Consider the following 17,276-nt stretch of genomic DNA (forward strand, 5'->3'; position numbering starts at 1 on the left):
TCTCTAAAATACAAGTGTCCCAGTTGGCATTCTTATCCTGCAGAGTCCTTTCTGTTTTACACAATGACAAGACCTTGGTGTCGAGACCCAGCACTTCCTTTGTAAGGTAGTCTCAGCCTTTCATCGCAGCCAGAATACCGTTTCTCTACCCCTCTGTGTGGCTCCAGTTTTTAGGAGACTTTCTTTCATTGCCTTGATGTAGATCAAGATGTGCACATTTTTCTCTCAGCCACTGCCCAATAACGTTTCCAATTTTTGTGGATTTTCAATGAAGGGTTATTACTTGCAAGTGTTAGGGAAGTTCCATCTTATTAAAAATTTACCAGATAGTTTTCCCCTCACAATCAGAAAAATGTTTCAAATATTCCCAAGACATTTACAAGTTACGTCTCTCCCATTTGTCCTATTATCCTCGCTTAGGATATTTACCACAGTACTGGGAGAAGCACTAGCAGCCATCAGATAGCAGGCCATATTGGTGCTACCATATTTGGGCAACCTTTCTTTCTCAAAGTTAAGCAGTCAGGTAGGGATTGATCCTGAAATGATATTACAGCCCTTATATTCTATAGGATGTGTCCTAAACCTAGCAAAATTACAGCTGATTCTTGACCTAAGATATCTAATGGATTCAGAATTTTTCTTTTTTACCAGAAATTGAGGTACAAGTCACAGAGTACAAAACTCAGTAAAGTGATTGGACCAATGTTGGCAGTGCAGTGTAGAACTACATTAGAGACGGATCCAAATTTCTTCTTGACACACAGAGAGGAAAAGTTAGAATCTTTAGATTCAAATATTATTCTACCCCACCAAATCTGTTTAAGCATTGAATGGTAGAATAACAATGGATACCTCTTCAAAGGCGGAGTTTAACATCCAATCCAACAGTTGCAGCTGACCTGGATGGGGACCATCTTGGAATAAACTGTGGTGGAGGGCACCTGGCACTAGCATAGTCCAATGTGAGGGAGCTGCAAGCAGTGGTTGAAGCCATCAAGAACTTCAGTAACCGGGCTGCCAATTTTAGAGTCTGATGGTTGATTGGAACACAAACTACTGAAAAGAAAAGGCAAATCCAAGATAGTGATCTCAACTATACTGGCTAGTCATAAGAAGGTAACATCAACGAATTACCTCAAGGTATGGAAAACATACTTCTTATGGCTACGGAGAAACTAGAATCCTTCCCTTTTAGGCTTGGGTAAGGTTTTGGACTTTTAAAAAACAGACACTGACAATATCCTTCTGGTAAGCAGGCCATTGTATTATTGTTTATTCTTGTAAACACAGGTGAGCACAAGAACATGGTTTAGAGATTCTTCAAATCCCTCAGGCCTGATTCACACTTGTGAGAACAAAATATGCAAATAAAAACCGATATGCAGTCACCTGCATTTTTATGTGCATTTACCTGTGTTTTATGCATTTTTTAAACTTGTATTGTGTTTAGCTGCTTTTGTTTTCTGTGAGTTTTCACATCCATGTCATCATGTCCTTTTCGCAAAAAATAATAAAATTATTATTAGTGGAGACAAACATAACTTACAAGATTCCTTCTAACTCTAAAAGACAAAGCTGTAGTGGGGTAATAAATAAAGCTGTGTGTGTGAATGAGGTCTTGGGAGAGGAGGAGAAGCTGCATTTCAGTTGCTTCATGGAGAGACATACAGGGTGATAAGTTCTTGTAATTGTTATCGCCACTGCCACCCCCACCTCGCGCCAATCACCCTCGACTATCCATTGGAATACCTCTGTGGCTGTTTATCTGTGGAGCAGTGCGGAAAATTGCAGCAGTGTTGCAGTTTTCTGCACTGCAGGTGAGAGCTGCCGGGAAGTGTGCTATGGGCACACAGAAAACCATTGGTTTTCTGTGTGCACTTGCAGAGAGCTGAGTTTTGCTTATGCAGAAAAACACAGCTTTCTGCTACAGTATGAATGGGCCCTTAAGAGGAACTTACCCCCTCATTATAAAAATTACAACAAAGGCAGCTTTAAACATGTTTTGCAATGGCAATCTTATTTTCATGGTGACCATTTTTACTAAAGCCAGATAAATCCATCTGCCTTTACTTCCTGGAACTCCTAGAACTCTGGGACTACCTCCTCTAATATATGACATTAACTTCCCAGGATGCATCTGTACACCCAGAGTGACATTACCAGTGTCTAAAAAAAATAACAGGAAGTAAAAAAAAACATTAATTGGAAGCAATAGCAAAAAATAAAATGTAAGATAATTTCATATGGATCTGTATGCTATTGTAATTTTTAGCAAAATGGGGAAAAGGTGAATTTTTTAAGAAACCAAGGCAACCAGTGATTTCTACAGGGGGATCTCCAAGAAATTATATGAGCCAATACAGAAGGCTCAAAAAAAATAAAGAAAAACATGCAAAAGAGCCACTTTAATGGCGCTAGGGTCAGAAAGTTAGTGAAATCCAAGCGCTGTCCATTGCAGAATTATTTTGTACCATATTCCTGTACAAAATCATTTTGTATAAGGTGGTATCTAGATTTCCCCAAGCACAGGACATGGTCTATTCATCCTTCTTCCCTAATTCTTCTAACACTGAAGGATCATTTAATTCCCTGGGCGTCACAAGGTGCTTCTAGAAATCACAAAAAAGAAGGATTTAACAGTAATTTTGCAGTTATTTCAGGTCCACAAGGGCTTAAATTCTCAAAAAACTAATCTAATCTAAAACTCAATCGTGAAAGCCCATGGAGTTCTAAGACAGCAAGGTCCTACTGGTGTAAAAGTACATTTACCAGGACCTTAGCCACTTTTTGGGCAGAACAAGCCAGAGCCTTAGCACGACAGATCTGCAAGGTGGTGAAGTGGCAGGAAAGTCTTGCAGGTTGTCCCTAAGGCTGGGTTCACACTGCTGTATGGAGTGACTCACAGCAGGGGTCCGGTACATCCCTGTTCACCATTTTAAGTCTGATTTTTGCTGAATTCGGACCTGAAACAGACCGGAAGACTCACAGGACTCCTGTGCAATTTTCTCTGGAGCACTTTTATTGCTGCCACATGAAATGTAGACATCTTTGTGACAGTTTTTTTTTTTAATGGAGAGATCAGGGGTCTATAAGACCCCAAATACCTCGTATGCACTTGAAAGCATTCAAAATACCAAGATCGGTGCTTTTGAATGCTTTTAAATTTTCAAAAAAAAATTGTTTCCATGCTGATTGTTTCCACGTAAACCTGAAGTGATGTCATGTCATCGCTTCCAGGCTATCAATACAAACAGCTGATCAAAGGCAATCCTGGCTTTACTTGGCTGTCCGGCCAGCCAGCAGACGCACTTGGCTGGTCACTCAGGTCTCCCTTTGGAACGGGAGAACCCCAGAGAGTGCTGCAGGGGCAGAGCAGATGGCATCTGCTCACAGAACACTGAGAACTAAGCAATCAGCGGCTTTTGATCGCTCAGTTCTCAGTCTTAGAGCAGCAGGGGACTGATGCTGCATTCACCTAGGCAAGTACAACTTTTTTTGACCCATACTTTTTCTTTTTTTTTTTAAACATCACACACAGCAATGCACCTCAACATTTTTAGCTGAAAATATCCTTAATATATACATTTTACTGGCGATATAAGTAATAATGCAAGAACTACTCTGAACAGTTAGAATATATTTACTGTTCTTTTATTCAAATATTGACTACCTTAGTTGTACTATGTACTGAAAAAGGCAGTCTTTCAACCAAATATTACATATTTAAAAACACTTTATTTTAGCTGCAGACTTGTCATTGTTGCAATGGTCTTGCTTGCATATGGCAACGGACACCCCTGAGCACAAAGGAAATAAAAAAATAATAATAGATACAAGGAACACATATTAAATGATAGTCTCTGGCTCATGTATTTGCTATCCATGCTGAATCCCTGGACTGTTCCAGTAGTGAAAAAATTTATTAAATTCAAGTGACAAGCAATTAATAAAACAGCAACCTCAATGTGCTAGTTACAAAGAGTAATCATTTAAATACTAGACAAAAAGTAGTATGATACCAGCTGTCATTGTCTTTCAATTAGCAAAGAAATGCAAATAATTTAGTTCAGTTGCATTCCGGTAAATCCTGGGAATCTGCCTGTTGTCTGCACAGAACAGTCCATGAATTACAGCAGTCAAGGACTGAGCTTATAAGAGAAACATGGAGGCTGCCACTTAGGATTTCTATGTCTAAACATACTAGTTGCCTGGTTGTCATGCTGACCCTTTTGCATTTGTTTCCAGTGCTTTCACAGCCACAGAAAGTGAGGGTCAGTATTTTCAGAAAGAGATGAACAATGGCAGTCAAAATACTAGATTCTCTACTGTTCTTGTATTGAATCGTATATTTAAATACAAAGAACCAGTAATCCTAAAATGCATGTGACTTTTATAAAAGGGCTGCTCAAAGCAAGCAAAAATATGTGGGTAATGGCTCACTTTTTCGGTTTAACGGTTATTTTTTAATTTAACCAACTGCTTTTAACCTTTCTTTATAGAAAACTGATTTGGACAAATGTCATTACATATCTATGGCCTGCATTCTATAAACCTGCAGACATAGGTAATCCAAACTGAGCATCAAAATAATGCAAAGTAAGAGTCTGCCATTGGTGGAAACCACATTTCAAAAATTATCAGTTTATAGTCAGCTGAGATTATAGTGAAACTTTAAGGCTGGGTTAACACCTATGTGAATTAGATGCAGGTTTCCCCTGCATCAAATTCACATGACAAGAGATTGTGACTGGCTCTGTATGAAGCCGGCTCACATATCTGTTGTGGCTTGCACAGGAACGCTTCATTTCAGGGCCAAATTTAGGCAAAAATTTGCTCCTGAAACGGAGAACAGGGACACACCAGATCCCTGCTGGGAGCCGCATCCGTCGGAGGTGTGAACCCAGCCTCAGCTTTGTTGTAAATGCAAGCTTGACCCCCAACCCTTCTGGCTCAAGAAACGTACGATTGTTTAGTGAAGCCTCCCAATACTAGAAAGTAACGAAAGAGAGGCTTGGGGAGTGGAAGGGATGAGGTCTACCTAAACTTTTACAGGAAATGTTGAGATGTGCATTTAAGATCATCTGCTTACATCTGATTATTGTGACTTGTAGTTTTTACTAAAGAAAGTCTGCTATTGCAGTGTTTTCACCATAGACTTAAGGGCCGTACACAAAGGGAGCATTAGCCAGTTCAATATAAACCAGCGGACATTCGGCTTGTGTATGGCATGGCCGAAAAAGGTCTGCAGATCAGCATCCAATCAGCGCTCTCGGCCAAGTGAGCTGACCGGTGTGTTCTGACGGGGACTGACACCCTATCAGAACACAATAGCTCAGAGTGGCACATCGATGTACTAACATTGCATAGTTAGTGCAGTGGCTTCCTCCAAGCTCTTCAGGTTTGTTTTTTTCTGTTCAGTCCGCTGGGTTTAAAAAAACAAACAAAAAAAAAAAAAAAAACGAATAGTGTGTACTAGGCTTAAGTTTCCATTGCCCATGTTTTTGACTACTTCAAAGGAAACCTGTCCTAAAGAAAAAAACAAAACAAAAAAAAAAAACCCAGTAGCACTCTACATTTGCATCTGAAAAGAAATTCTAGTTCTTGGCTGCAATAATAGCACAATGCCCTGAGTACACTCACCCAGAAAAAAAATAACTTTGTTCTTCTGATTTCACTATCCTTATGCTCATTACATGCCAGTGACTCAAAATGTGGAACACAGACAGCAAATCATCAAGTATAGAAGTTCAGCTTCCATATAATGTTGCTCTTGGTACAAGTTTCCTTTATGGCTCAGCATACAGAACATTAGCACATGTCACCGTTTTATAATGCAAGAGCTGCTTATTAAACTAGCTGCACTGTAGAATACTACCATAACATTTGTCACCAACTTTTTACTGCAAGGAAAATCCAGAACAAGGTCCTTTAGCACCCAAGGGGAAAAGACCATAATGTGTCTCCACCATGAGCTGTATGTGAATGAGCTCACATAACACAAAGGCTTCTGTGATTGTGCAGAAGTAGGGGAGAGGCAGGCATGGTGGCTGCATTAATTCTGAACTTGAAGGAGCCAAGACCAGAATGTCCATGGTTTGAGCTCAAGAAGTCATCTGTCTGGAGCACTATAAACCTGTCAGGTGTAAATTAAAAGAGACTTCACAAGGTGGCATGCACCTCATTGGACTTAACCCATAGTATGCCTGCCCTTTTTACAAAAATGGCTTGGCTTTAAAATAATTTACTATAACAAGAAGCAGGGTAGCCGGAATAACACAGGTTTCACTACAGATTCCTGTAAAGCACCTGAAACGTCTCAATGAACAGTACTGTGCAAAAGTCTTATGGCAACCATACACTAGACGAAAAATCGTTTGAAAATCTGCCATTTGGCCAGTTTGCTTGTTTTTCGTCCAGTTAATGGGCACAAATCTAAAATCGGTTGTGACGTTCTGACTCCAAAAAAATTAAAGGCCAATTTTGAAAAACTTCAGCCGATCAGATGATACATTGAAAGTTTAATGTGTTTCTCGTCTGTTAAAAATTAAACTGTTGGTACTGTGCATATGTGATGCAGGAGCAAAAAACAAGAAACTGATTCATTTATGTCCAATGAAGAATTTATCGTTAGAAATTCAGCCATTACATGATGGGAATTATGTTTGCTCCCACGACCATGTGTCCCTTTTTCGACAACGGATTTGAACGACTAGCATTAGACAGGTGCGAAAAAATGCTTTAAGAAATAGAAGTATAAATAGATAATTTTTTTATCAATTAACAGTAAATGAAGAGTAAACGAACAGAAGAGAAACCCAAATCAATATTTAGTGTGACCACTCTTTGCCTTCAAAACAACATCAATTCTTCTAGGTACACTTGCTGAGTTTTTGAAAGAACTCAGTGGGTAGATTGTTCAAAACATCTTGGAGAACTAACCACAGATCTTCTGTGGATGTAGGCTGCCTCAATTCCTTCGGTCTCTTCATGCAATCCCAGAACTTCCTTCTGTGTAAAGAAGAACAAGGAGTCCTGGATGCGATGGTTTGGCTCACGCAGAGGCCAATCTCAACATCTTCAAGTCTGTTTGGGTGTACATGAAGAGACAGAAGGATTTGAGGCAGCCTACATCCGGAGAAGATCTGTGGTTAGTCCTCCAAGACATTTGGAACAACCTATCTGCCGAGTTCCTTCAAAACATGTGTGCAAGTGTACCTAGGAGAATTGATGCTGTTTTGAAGGCAAAAGGGTGGACACCCCAAATATTGATTTGATTTGGATTTCTCTATTGTTTATTTACTTTCCATTTCATGTATTTCTGAAAGCATTCTTAATTTAAAATAATTTTTTCATACCTGCCTAAAACTTTTGAACAGTACCATACATCTATAAATACTACACAATGATATAAAATGGTTCTTTTGTACAAATCACACTGCAGTTTAGGTTTACTGGTCCTGTAATGGAGAAATTAAATGTGACAAATGTAGAAAAAAAAAAAAAAAAAATTGCCCTTTTAAAAGGCAAGACTTGTACTGACCACAAAAAAGTGACATTTTGAATGAAACAATTACAGTATGTACCAGTGCTGAATAACTCAGAACATCAGAAGACCTAACAGATCAACAAAGCTGAAGGCAGCAAAAGCTTGTGGGCTGATGCAGCACAGCTCCCATCCTATTTTAGCAGCCAGCTGAAGGCGCAATGTATGCCGACACAAATGGACACCTTGGCTAATGGTCTTCTATTACCAAGAAGTGCATGTTATCCATGTAAATATAAGCTGTACTGAAACCACTTAAGCATTTATCAAAATCACTGGAAAAACTATATAAAGGGTGCATGTTTTGCAGAAACATACTTAACGGTCAGACATACAGACCAACATTGCATCACTTGCTCACATCTTAAGATACTAAGGCATTGTATAGATCAGTAACTCTGCTTATAACATTATAGCAAAGGTTACATTATCTCACTTACACCGTTTCCAGATTGGAAAAGTTTCCCCTAAGGTAGCAATATCAAAAGAAGAGGGGCTTACATTTCCCATTCAGGAAACAGGGTACATATGAAATTGATACATATTAGTTTAAACAATCAAAAATACATACATACACACACACACACACACATACATACAAAGCAAAGAGCTCTCGTGTGCGCATACTTAGAGATAAACCTACTGCAAGGCACACAGACTTATTAGTACTAATATATACAATATTCTTCCACTTATCATTGCAGAAAAGGAGGTACAATAAGTTGAACTTGAAAATAGTCTTCTTGGTCCTCCATTCATTTTTTTTTCTTTTGTTTATTCATTTAACTTTTTTGGGGTTATAGCATGGAGTATTGCATCCAAAAAATGTTGTATTCCAGTCCACTGGTAACAAAGAAAAAAAAAAGAAAAAAAAAAAAAAAGTACAAGAAAGTATGAAGGAGACACTATATATATATGCAGTCTTTGTTATGCAAAATATTAGTGCAAATCACTACTTCCACTTGTTTCTCTTCATTAAGGCTTCACCTAGATGTGACAAGTAGTACCAACACATAGAAGATAACACCCGCACTTGTGCCATTAATTGCTCTCTTGGTTAAAGTGGTATCTCACAGGAGGCCCAGGTAAATCCTCATCTTCATTAGATTCAGGGGCAAAAGAGACCGTCAGATCGACATATTTTTTATCGGCTCCTGGTTTCACAAGCTTGTGCATTCTATACAGGGAATGAAAAAAAAAAAAAAAAAGAATAGATAAATTTGATTTAAAAAACAAAACAAAAAAACATTAATTGGATGTGACCAGCAGGTGACATCTAAATTTTGTGCTGCAGCCAAGAAATGCTATAACTCACCAAAAGATCCATTGTACAGTGTGTTTAAAAAAGAATGACCCAATTTTAAAACCTTATATCTGTGCAACCACGCACCACCAATGAATGAAACCTGTACTACTTGATCGGGGTGTGGCCTAGAATTTCAAATGGCGACTAGATACCACTACTGGCACCCAAATAGATGCCAACCTCAATCGCTAACAAGATGGCATCTATGCAACAAAAGACGTTTTGTGTTCTCCAATTTAGCAAAATGGAGTCTTAACGGTGCAGCGTGTGTTTCGACAGCATTTCAGGATTGCTCCACCAGTGGCAAATTACATTCGTTGTCGGTATAAACAACTTGAAGAATCAGGGTGTTTAAGTAAGGGCGACTATTCAGTTCAGAGAAAATGTGCAATGAATTCAAGAGGCTTTTCAGCTTGCACAGGTCTGTTCGTTGTGCTACCCGAGAACTTGCAATACCTCATACGACTGTTTGGGGTGTGTTAAGACGACATTTGCGTCTGAGGCAATACAGATTACAACTGGTGCAAGCTCTTTGTGTAAGTGACAGGAAAAAAAGGTTTGGATTTCTGCCATATGCTCTTAGACAGCATGAAGGAAGGCAGATTCTTAGAGCTGTTAATTTTTAGAGATTAACCGGTTCCCGACCAGCGCACGACGATGTACGTCGACAGAATGGCACGGGCAGGCATATTGGCGTACATGCTCCCGCGCTGGTTGGGACCCCCGTGAGTCCAGTCGCGGGACCCGCGGACTCGATCGCCGCGGGCATCCCCGCAATCGTCTCACGGGACGGCTGAATGGAGGAAATGCCGTGTAAACAGCATTTCTCCATTCTGCCTAGCAACTAGTGACGCTGATCTCTGCTCCATGTGATTGGAGCAGAGATCAGTGTTCACTAAATGAAAGCCCAACCCCCCCACAGTTCGTAACACACCCCTAGGAACACTTAACCCCTACACTGCCACCCACTGGTTAACCCCTTCACTGCCAGTGTCATTTACACAGGAATCACTGCATTTATATAGCAGTGATTACTGTATAAATGACAATGGTCCCAAAAATGTGTCAAAAATGTCCGATGGGTCCCCCACAATGTCACAGTCACAATAAAAATCGCTGATCGCCGCCATTACTAGTAAAAAAAAAAAAATGTGTTTTTTTCAATATCGTCGCTCTATTTTTGTTTATAGCGCAAAAAATAAAAACCGCAGGGGTGATCAAATACCACCAAAAGAAAGCTCTATTTGTGGGAAAAAAAGGACGTCAATTTTGTTTGGGAGCCACGTCGCACGACCACACAATTGTCAGTTAAAGCGACGCAGTGCCGAATCGCAAAAAGTGGTCTGGTCTTTGACCAGCAGAATGGTCTGGTCTGTAAGTGGTCAACCCGGAGTGCGGCTATCCAGAGTTTTGTCCTGTTTCTACACATCTGTAAGTGGTTAAGCAACGTTTCAAACAACAGCTGCGGTGAACTTTGGAGTTTTATTATTATGATACTTTGTAATATTTATGTTATCATCATGCTGTATTATTATCATTATTACCATTATCATGCATTGTTTATTACTTTGTTTATCATTGTATTTATTTATTTCTTGTAAATCTAATTGCAACGATCAATAAAATTCCTATTAGTTCACCTTGTACTCTCTTGCTACCACATACTTCATGTAAAGTCCCAATGTCCCCCTTGTTCCCCCCCCTCTTTTTTTGAACGTTTCAAACAAGCGGCAAAAGTTTTGTGTCACAATGTTCACATAAGGGGACTTGAGAAGCCATACGAACTTGTACAGCATAAACGAGATTCACCAAAAATGAATTTGTTATGTGTGGTTTCATTGACAAAGATTTATGGCCCTTTCTTTTTTGCGGGAAACATGGTTATGGGACATTTCTATCTTGAAATGCTCAAGGACTGGTTTTTCCCCACTACTTATTGAAGACTCTGAAGATTATTTTTAAACAAGATGGAGAACCGCCACGCTGGCACAATATTCGTCGGTTTCTAAACTATACATTGCCTCAACAATGGACCCAAAGACTTGGCACTACACTCTTGGCCCCCCAGGATCTCCAGACATTACATCCTGTGACTTTTTCTTGTGGGGAATGGGAGAACATGTTCCACCCTTACCCGCTGACTTGGATGAGCTCAAAAACAGAATCACGGCTGCAGTAAACTTCTGTGGAAGACGCGTTGAGGACAAATTCAGCTATTGTCTTGATGTTATACGTTCAGCAGGTGACAGTCACACAGAGCATTTATAAAATGTTGAGTGAAACTCGAGGACTTGCTTAATAGTTTGTAATTCATTATGTAACTGACCCGATTTCAAATAATTATATTTAATAATGAAAATGTGTTATTCTTTTGAAAGCACATTGTATTTCAATGGCGGAGTACAACTGGTCTTGTAATGAAAGCGACAGTAGATGCTTGTCTACAAGGGTGTTTTGGGAGGTAGGGTCACTTGCATATCCCTTTATAAACATCTGCTGAGAAAATATGGAGGATTCCATTGCCTTTAATAATTCTGAGTCATTGGGCAAACATGCAAATCAAATGTTAGGATTTTTCTTCTGACTTTACTAGCTGCATGCTTGCTGCAGGCAAGTGACTTCAGAATTATTGAAGACACACCCAGCCAAACAACTAACATTTTCAGGAGGTAATGACAACTAACATATCTCTCTCAGATTTTGAGGCACTCCAACTATGAGAATCTCCCCAAGCCTGGAAATTAGGGGGTGGGCTTTATATGATTTTTATTTATATTATATGTTCACAGTGCTATGAAAGCAGACTAAGCATTATTACTACAGGAGAGAAGACTATACAATTGTGGATGACTGAAGTTAAGGCTGGAGTTCAGCATTAAGTGTTTAACACTTTAATATACAAGATAGTTCCTCACTGTATTATTCAAAGTGATGTCGAGAAGCAGGGGTCGCTTTAGCGCCTAGGCCAACAAGGTACTTACACTGTACTTTATACTTTTTTTTTTTTTTTACAGTATTATTCAGCTTTAGTCTCAGAAACCCAATGAATCTAGGACTTTCTAAGATAAGAGTTGACTATTGAGGATGACTAGCCCCCTCAGCAACTAATTAGCACTACGCACCTTACATGTTCCACCAATTTTAGGGTGGAACATGTAACATGTTCCCAATGCTACAGCCGCTGCCCAATCCCCCCTCCCTGTGACTGCAGTATGGGAAGAAGTTCCCTGTACCAGCTGTCAGTTTTTTAAATAAGTGCAGGTCTGTGTGAATGAGCTACAAGCCCCAACATCCTTTGCAGCTGTCAGTTTGTAGTTCCTATTGAACTACCACAGTGATGTGGAGAACTGTGGCAGTCAATTTATTCTTCACGTCAGTGTCTCTGCTTACCCATACGAAATGTACGGCCACACAGATAAACCGACAGATCTGCTGATCGCTGCTGCAATGCTCCACAGGCTCCAAAATAAATAAATGCACATATTACCTACAAAAAAATGCATTTTTTTTTTTTGTTTTTATAGTGAACTTAACCTTTAGCTCACTTAATTAGAAAACCTTTAACATTTCTCAAAAGTGGTGACCAAACTGGGTCTGCAACATTTCAAAGCACACAGGAGATATCATAAAGAGCCACTATGTCTATAATTAGATTTGTACACACAGCACCAAGGGGTGGACAGGCAGTTATGTTCAGTCACAATATGTGAAGTAAAATGTATCACACAAAGACTATTATTTTATAATATACTTACGTAAGTTTCAGTCTCTTTGCATGACCAGGCATAACAGGAACATACAGCATTTTCACACCTTGCACAACCATTGTTGGTTCAATTCCATACTGCTCCTATAAAATGCATGGGATATGGCCATTTTATATCTATCATTTTATATTAATACTTTTATACACAACACTGATTATGCTGGAAAAAATATTTACACAATGAAAATTATAACCTGGAAAATAAATTAATCCTGGCTGTCAACCTTACATTTTATTATTATGTTTTAGGTTAAGACCTAGCATAACCCAGTTATGAACCATACTAGTAAATTTTAACAAATTTTCTGAATATAACAGCCAATTTCTTCTGTACCACCAAATCTAATTCTTCATACAGGTAAGGAGAAAAATATTGTAGAGGTCATTGGTAAACAGTAATTGGGCAAGTGAAGACATTTAAAAATTTAATTCTCTGGTAAACTGAACAGAAAAAGTTTCCCTCTAAAGTACCAGTAAAGTTATGCAAGTATTTCACAACCACCATAGAGTGAACATTAAGGCTCTGCAGGAATTTCCCAATTCGCTGGGCAGCACAGTAATATATGCAGGAAGTAAATGTTTTTTTTCAGTATCGAGACAAGGAGCTTTTTTGCCATAGTGACATATTCTAAAAACAATGTTATATAATTATATCAACTGCATTCATTAGAATAAGTGATGTACATAAACAGATGCGTAGTAAGCCTTCTCAAGCTCAAAAATATTCCTTAAGGTTTGCCAAACCCCCTGATCCCAAGGAGTCTTTAAAGCATCCAGCCCATAGGCGAGTGGACCCCTTGTCCTTGAAACAATGTTGTCCAACCTCTTGTTGAACTTAGAAATTAATAGATCTATGTCCGGGGGTACCCCCTTTCTGGCATATGGCTAGAAAGACATCGGGATGTACAGACTATTCTCCAGGGCGGATCAGAACAATTTGCCTGCCAATTCTCTACCTCTGGGTTAAAGATTGCAGATGGGCAAGGAACATATTCCTCTGCCCAAGAGAACATGGTTCACCTCCCTCTGGGCTGCGTGAGTTTTTTGGTGCCCCCTTTTTGACGATTGAAATAGGCCACTCCTGTGGCATAGTAAGACTATATCCCGATCGGACCATTCCGCAACCTGAACGTCCAGGCTATTAGAGCCAGACGTACTGCAGGAATCTTCAGGATGTTGGTGGGCAAGGACTTTGTGGACTCTGACCATTTCTTTTGAACAATGGTCTCTTCTAGGACTGCTTCCCAGCCCCATAGGCTGGCATCCGTTGTTACTATTTTCCAAGTAACCGGAATGAAGGATATCACTTCCTGAAAATCCCTGGTTATCAACCACCAACTGAGACTCTGGAGGACCCTTAAGTCCAGATTCACTGGATAATCCAAGGCTTAGGCCTTCCTGTTCTGAGCAGACAGAATACTGTATTGCACCAATTTTGAAACTGGACATAGGGACCTGCTTTGAATGAAGCCAGCATCTTTCTGAGCAAACTCATGCCAAGGCGAAGGGAAGAAACCTTCCTCTCCTTGACCACCTGGACCAGCTTCCTTATAGCCCTGATTTTGCCTGGGTCAAAAATAATCCTTACTGATCGCATGGATTTCTCTAGGTTGAGAATCCAGCCCAGGTGTTCCAGATTACCGATTGTACTGGACACCCTTGGTTTTATTGTGCCAGTGACAGATGACCTGCTGCTGTAGCTCAAGGTATGCCATTACCACTATACCCTTGCCTCTTAGTCTTGCTAGTACTGGGGACAGAACTTTTGTAAATATCCGAGGAGCGGTGGCTAACCCGAAGGACAAGGCCACAAACTGAAAGTGGTGCTGTTCCATCGCAAAAAGCAGAAATTTCTGATGAACAGGAAAAATTGGCAAATATAAATATGCATCTTTGAAGTCTATTGATGCTAAACCTTTTCCACCCCGTAGGGTGGATACGACTGAACTGACTAACTCCATGCGACAGGAGCGGATGTTTAGGAAGCAATTCAGATCTTTAAGATCTAAAAATGGGTCTGACATCTCCAATCGATTTCGGTACCGTGAAGAGATTTGAATAAAACCACATACCCCGATTCTTCTGAGGGGGTGTCTGTGATTACACCCTGCGACATCAATCCCTCCTAGACCGTGAGAGTCCAGGCCGGACGTCCCTCTCACAAAGGGCACTCGGGCTTGAGGCTTCCAAACCTTCCGAACCTCCTCCACCCCCTCCCGAGTAAGGGGCGGCAGGGCCCAATGCAGTACCCGGCTTGGTCTGCCGGTGAGTGGGTTCCCCTTTGCTGGAGGGGTGGGCCGCTCGAAGAGATTTAGTGCCAGACATAACGGCTTACCTTCATAAGGTCTTTGGGGAGTAGCCTAGAGCTACCACAGAGATGACTGATCCGTCAAGGATCTCTGCTTGCCAAGCCCCTGAAAGAAACATAGAAGTCTTCTTCCGCCTTGATTGAGCATGGGCGCCCCATCGTAAGGAGGCCTTGGGACTCTGTTTTGTAGGCTTCTCCACTGAGGCAGTTCAGTAGTTTTATGAAAATAAACATAAGAAAATAAAGTATCTCACAAAAGTGAGTACATCCCTCACATTTTTGTAAATACTTTATTATGTTTTCATGTGACAACACTGAAGAAATTACACTTTGCTACAATCTAAAGTGCACAGCTTGTAAAACAGTGTAAACTTGCTGCCCCCTCAATATAACTCCATTAATGTCTAAACCGCTGGCAACAAGTGAGTACACCCCTTAGTCAAAATTGACAGAAAAAAAAGTGTCAATATTTTGTGGGGCCACCATTATTTTATAGCACTGCCTTAACCCTCTTAGGCATGGAGTTCACCAGAGCTTTATAGGTTGCCACTGGAGTCCTTTTCAACTCCTCCATGATAACATCACAGAGCTGTTAAGAGACCTTGCACTCCTCCACCTTTCGTTTGAGGATGCCCCACAAATGCTCAATAGGGTTTAGGTCTGGAGACATGCTTGGCCAGTCCATCTTTACCCCAAGCTTCTTTAGCAAGGCAGTGGTCATCCTGGAGGTGTGTTTGGGGTAGTTATGTTGGAATACTGCCCTGCTGCCCAGTCTTTGATCATGCTCTGCTTCAGTATGTCACAGTACATGTTGGCATTCATGGTTCCCACAATGAACTGTAGCACCCCAGTGCCGGCAGCACTCATGCAGCCCCAGACCATAACACTGCCACTACCATGCTTCACTGTGTCTTTGTACTCACCTGGTTGCCACCACACATGCTTGACACCATCTGAACCAAATAAGTTTATCTTAGTTTCATCAGAACACAGAACATGGTTCCAGTAATCCATGTCCTTAGTCTGCTTGTCTTCAGCAAACTGTTTGCGGGCTTTCTTGTTCATAGGCTTTAAAAGAGGCTTCCTTCTGGGACAACAGCCATGTAGAACAATTTTATGCAGTGTGTGGTGTATGGTCTGAGCACTGACAGGCTTACTCCCCACCACTTCAACCTCTGCAGCTAGGCTGGCCGCACTCATATGTCTCTTTCCCAAAGGCAACCTCTGCATATGATGCTAAGCACATGTACTCAACTTCTTTGCTCGACCATGACCAGGCCTGTTCTTAGTGCAACCAGTCCGGTTAAACCACTATATGGACTTGGCTACCATGCTTCAGCGCAGTTTCAGGGTCTTGGTAATCTTCTTATAGCCTAGGCCACCTTTATGTAGAGCAACAATTATTTTTTTCAGATCCTCAGAGAGTTCTTTGCCATGAGGTGCCATGTTGAACTTCCAGTTACCAGTATGAGAGAGTGAGAGCAATAACACCAAATTTAACACACCTTCTCATTCACACCTGAGACCTTGTAACACTAACGAGTCACATGACACCGGGGAGGGGAAAATGGCTAATTGGGCCCAATTTGGACATTTTCACTTAGGGGTGTACTCAACTTTGTTGCCAGTGGTTTAGACATTAATGGCTGTGGGTTAAGTTATTTTGAGGGGACAGCGAATTTACACTGTTATGCAAGCTGTACACTCACTATTTTACATTGTAGCAAAGTGTAATTTCTTCTGTGTTGTCACATGAAAAGATATAATAAAAGATTTACAAAAATGTGAGGGTGTGCTCACTTTTGTGAGATACTGTAGTTCCAAAAGAAGTACATACGTATACAGTTTTAATGTATGCAGCATGTATGCAATATGCCTTTATGGAAGCGTGCATTCACGGAAGCATGGACCATACAAATATGCTTTTAGGCAAAAAATGTAAAGTGCACCCTGTAAAGCCGCATCCATGTAACACTTGCCATGGAACAAGCATCTTTTGCAAAGTAAGCATGCGTTTATGAAACATGTTATGCCACTTTACGCAACACGTATCTATGCAGACATGCATTCCTATGCGAACATGAGGAATCCTGTATATTTTAAGTGAACATGTCATGACTCATTATGCAACCATGCATGTTTAGGCGTTCAAGCAACTTTTAGGCGATCAAGCCTCTCTGCATGATCAAACATCCTTGTGAGATCAAGCACCTTTGGCCTCTGAAGCATCTTAGGTGATAAAACATCCTTTTGCGATCCAGCCTCCTGTGCTATCAAGCACCCTTGTACGATCAAGCATCTTATGCAATTATGTAAATACCACGCATATCCATCCAAACATGCATTTATA

General features: G+C 40.5%; 1 protein-coding gene across 2 annotated transcripts in view; it reads right to left on the reverse strand.

Annotated features, from left to right (window-relative positions):
- Nucleotides 1-3,638: 3,638 nt before the first annotated feature.
- The window catches only part of UBA6 (ubiquitin like modifier activating enzyme 6), a 179,489-nt gene continuing 165,851 nt past the window's right edge, over nucleotides 3,639-17,276 (reverse strand). For both annotated transcript variants that reach the window (XM_077476136.1, XM_077476137.1), the window contains exons 32-33: nucleotides 12,608-12,702; nucleotides 3,639-8,723 (exon numbers count right to left, since the gene is read on the reverse strand). In XM_077476136.1, the coding sequence (XP_077332262.1) occupies nucleotides 8,588-8,723; nucleotides 12,608-12,702 (231 nt within the window). In that variant the 3' untranslated portion in view covers nucleotides 3,639-8,587. The remainder of the gene's footprint in view (nucleotides 8,724-12,607; nucleotides 12,703-17,276) is intronic.

The sequence above is a fragment of the Lithobates pipiens genome, unplaced genomic scaffold (assembly GCF_037356315.1).
Source record: "Lithobates pipiens isolate NorthernLeopardFrog02 unplaced genomic scaffold, aLitPip1_a1.2 Scaffold_13, whole genome shotgun sequence".
Taxonomy (NCBI): domain Eukaryota; kingdom Metazoa; phylum Chordata; class Amphibia; order Anura; family Ranidae; genus Lithobates; species Lithobates pipiens.